The sequence below is a fragment of the Cryptomeria japonica genome, chromosome 10 (genome assembly GCF_030272615.1).
Source record: "Cryptomeria japonica chromosome 10, Sugi_1.0, whole genome shotgun sequence".
Taxonomy (NCBI): domain Eukaryota; kingdom Viridiplantae; phylum Streptophyta; class Pinopsida; order Cupressales; family Cupressaceae; genus Cryptomeria; species Cryptomeria japonica.
In genome coordinates, this window is record NC_081414.1 from 799,807,626 (window position 1) to 799,811,833 (window position 4,208).

Below are 4,208 nucleotides of genomic sequence, written 5' to 3' on the forward strand. Positions count from 1 at the left end.
TTATGGATAACTGATTAACATTTTTAACTTAGATAAATGTCAAATCATTTAGCATATGATTGAATGGATTTTAGGGTTACTCCTAAATCAAATCAACTAATATAGGTTCTCCAATTTCAACTCAAAAAAATGACAAATATTAAATTTGAATTACTTTCTTCTAAAAAATTCATTACTCAAAAGTAATGAATTTTTAATCAATACACAAAAATTGTGGAAAATTTTTCACATATAGTATTCTCTTAAAATGGTGATTAAGAACCATGGAAACCTATATCAATATGAGAAAAAAAACTCTATCAATTTACCAAGTCTATGTCTCTAAATGATTGGCAATATAAAAAAAACTACAAAAGAAAATAAACTATCCTTCAAATGCTAGAGCTTCATATTAAAAAAATGTATATAATTGTAAATGTAGGAATATTATATTTTACATTATATATTTAGTAGATACACAAGAAATTGGCCAATCATCTAGATGATGAACAAGACATTAATTTTCATATTGATAAATATGAACATTTTAGATATATGGTTAAGCTTTGCATTAAATATGTTGTCTAATTCCCATTCATTTCATTTGACAATTCTAGGCCTATCAATTTCACCCCTACCTATTCAGATCTCTTCAAGTACCCCTCTAATTTAATAGTAGGAAAATCACGTCCAAAGGGTTGAGCTTAACTGGTTAAAACACTGGGTTCTCATTATGAAGACCCAAGTTCAATTCTGAATAGGGACATCTAGAGTAGAATTCTAAGCTGAATCTCTTAGACTTTTTATAAAAATCAATATAAATTATTTTCATTTAATAATAAAAACAAAATATACAAAACCAGAAACAGAAAAAAGACAAAGAGGAGACCCTATGGTGTAATAGTGATGCTTTATGCCAAAGAGCTATCAACGTGTGTTAGAACCTCAAGAGTTCCCTCTACGATGTAAAAATTTGAAATTTATTACCCCCAAATTTGAATCGGTGAGCAGAGGATCATGGAGAGGCAAACACAAGAGAGAGCATGTATAGAGTCAATAAAAAGTTTGTGAAATTTCTATATAGTGGGAGGGAGAATACAACGAATGAAGGATATGGAAAAATTACAATGGAGAATCCATTGATCGATGAAGTAGCCCGTATGTGGATGATGAGGATGATTCCTTCATGGAACTATGGCTGGAGGGGTAGAGGAAAGCATTTAGTTTTTGAAAAGAGGAATTTTCCTCTTGGAGTTGTGGAAAAGTGAAATTTTCCTCTTCGAGTTGTGGATGGAGGTGTAGAGGAATGTCATTGACAAACTTATCTGATTCTCAATCGGGTGACCTTGGGCAAGTCCTCAAGAGATGATTTCTACTTTTCTACTTTTCTCTGCCTAAAATTGTATGATGTCGAGAGGGGTAACTATCCCTTTGACCCTGATTGATACTCTTTGTAAGGCTCCTAGGGTTTCAAAGGAATATTGTCTTATTGTGATGAAAGCTTACAAGTTGAAGTACTGAAGTCGTCCTAGTTTGTAGAAAACTTAGAACAATGGTGTGGTTGTTGGAAGTGTTGGCAACGGTGAATTCTCTAAGAACTCTATTGAGGTGTGTGCCTATTGCTACTATTAGAAAAGAGCCCTACTCTTGCACTTCATGTGAGGAGTTTCTCATTGAAAGTGGTTCATAGTTGTTGTCTCTACTAAAATATCTCTATTTAGATATAAATAAACTTTCAAGTGTCGTGATTCTAAAATGTGAATAACATTTTGTGCAATGCATTGCAGTCATTCTATGTTAAAAAAAAAATGTACTAACGATAGAGAAAATAATGTTTTTGTGCAAAAGACATTCATCAATAAATACTAATGCCAAAACAGTAGTGCACCTAGATTAAGTGTTTCTATTAAGTGCATCTCCATTCAGTGTATACCATACTTGGTCTGGATTTATTTGGGCATGAGATTATATGATCCACACTTCAATTCAACGTGAAATTAAGATGGCTATAGAGCTTTTTTTATCGGTAAATATTTCAGATTCTATTATTATAGAAAAAACCGATACGATTACAGTCTGATTTTCAGCTTTGAACCCTACTCTACAATTATTTTCATCAGTATATCAACAAAAATTTACAGTATTCCGCTTACCCTGCATCATAGAATCAACTCCAGTCTCTGATTATTAGTTTTAAAGCCTCTCTACACAACTTTTTCAACAGTATATCAACAAAAATTACAGTATTCTGTTAACCCTGCTAACTAATATCGAAGCCATTCGAAATTTACAACATAAACTACCCTACCCATATAATAATATAAACCATGACAATCAAACTCCATTTACAATAATGCAGTACTATCTCAATAAAACATCATAAAGAACAAAACGAATGTTTGTATTTATATTCATCAATTTCTTCATTGCCAAGCAGATATGGAAATCAAACATCGGGAGGGAAAATTTGTAGATATAAGATTGTTGACAGGAAAAAATCATGGAGCAAAATGGCATAGATGCCTTTATTCATATTTGCTCTCTTTCAACAAGTAACAGGAGTATAGAAGAATAACAGCTGCTTACAGAAGAATGACAACTATCACTGCTGCTTAGCTCTAAACAAATGTATTAACAGCCGCCGCGCAATGCCAGCACAAGAGGGAGAACAGAACCTCCCTCTAAACCATAATCTTCGACCGTTTTTTCATCGTTCAGTTGTTTTCCCCCATAGATGAGCCTGCAGGACAATATTAATCATGGAAATCAGTAAAAGTATTTTGTTGTTTCAACACCTTGACACAGGCATATATATGGCTTACGTCTTTCTATTCTCTCAGTACAGGAAGCTGCAATTATCAGGATGGATAACTCTTTTATGATTTTGAGGTTGGATAAGCGTTATATTTGTGGAATTATGAATCTTTCTTGTTGAAAAAAATAAAATATAGGGAAAAAGGATGGTTCGATAAAAATATTGGAACAATTAGGTTTCAAACAACCCTACGAATACCACAGATCTTTATCCGAACACATCAAAGCAAATCACGAACTAGGGGTACAATAAAATCTAAAAAACAACGTGAATAACTACTTACTTTTGCTGTAGGGGCGGTATTCCTTCCCTTTGCTCGACCAACTCTTTGATCCGCTCGATGGTATCAGTGGGTTCGATATCGATCTCTACCTCTTTTCCAGTAAGGGTTTTCACCTTGATGGAAAGGCCTCCCCTTAACCTCAACACCAGATGCAGCGTTGATTCCTTCTGGATATTATAATCCGCAAGAGTTCGTCCATCTTCCAACTGTTTCCCAGCAAATATCAACCGCTGCTGATCTGGTGGGATACCCTCCTTGTCCTGGAACATCACAATCAATTACAGCACTCAACATAAAAATTCCATTACTATAATAAAAAACCCATCTTCGATAAGAGATAGGAAATTGAGAAAACCTAATTCGATAAATGTGCACGCAAAATAACACCTACTTGAATTTTTGCCTTGACATTGTCGATGGTATCGCTGCTCTCAACCTCAAGGGTGATTGTTTTTCCTGTCAGGGTCTTCACGAATATCTGCATCTTTAGTTTCTTCTCTAAAGCTACCCAATAAGATACGTTCATCAGATATGATCAGCGGAACATATTTACATATATATATGGTTCTATAAAAGATAAAGAACTGCTATGATAGTAGCCAACCAAACTAATTCTTACAAATGAATAGAATCTTGTGAAAGGTGGTAGCATAGATAAAATCAGGGGAACATGTATATGGTTCTATCTAAGATATAGAGTAAGGGATATCGGCGTTCGATTTATTGTGCCCGCATATCACTGGGAAATAATCTATAAAAATATTCAAATAGTTGTAACCTGAAATTTGTATGTCCACGTCGTTTCTCATTTAATTCTAAATGATATATTTTTTTTAAATCATCTCATTCTTTATACGATCAATCTATCTTTTACATATATTTTTATAGAATTATTCATTCTTATTTAACTTTTTTTTTATTTTAAAACAAATTTGTAAGCATTGGAACATTGTCAAAATAAAAAACTTGTCCAGCCAAATTCAAATTTAATTAATTGTCAACTTGAATATTTTTTTAAATTAAACATAAATTTGAACAGTCTACTACTATGTCCTTGTATTTAGAGAAATTTGATGCATTCATTTGAATCATCTCCACATCTAAAGCATTATCTGATTATTATTTGGATTC

The 4,208-nt window shown here is 33.0% G+C and overlaps 1 protein-coding gene across 1 annotated transcript; it reads right to left on the reverse strand.

Moving 5' to 3' along the window:
* Positions 1 to 2,610: 2,610 nt before the first annotated feature.
* Positions 2,611 to 3,573, reverse strand: LOC131855816 (ubiquitin-NEDD8-like protein RUB2). Its single transcript, XM_059212031.1, has 3 exons — positions 3,469 to 3,573; positions 3,078 to 3,337; positions 2,611 to 2,719 (listed from the first exon to the last, which is right to left on the reverse strand). The coding sequence occupies exons 1-3, from the start codon at positions 3,559 to 3,561 to the stop codon at positions 2,611 to 2,613; spliced, it is 462 nt and encodes a 153-aa protein (XP_059068014.1). The 5' UTR covers positions 3,562 to 3,573.
* Between the last annotated feature and the right edge of the window lie 635 nt (positions 3,574 to 4,208).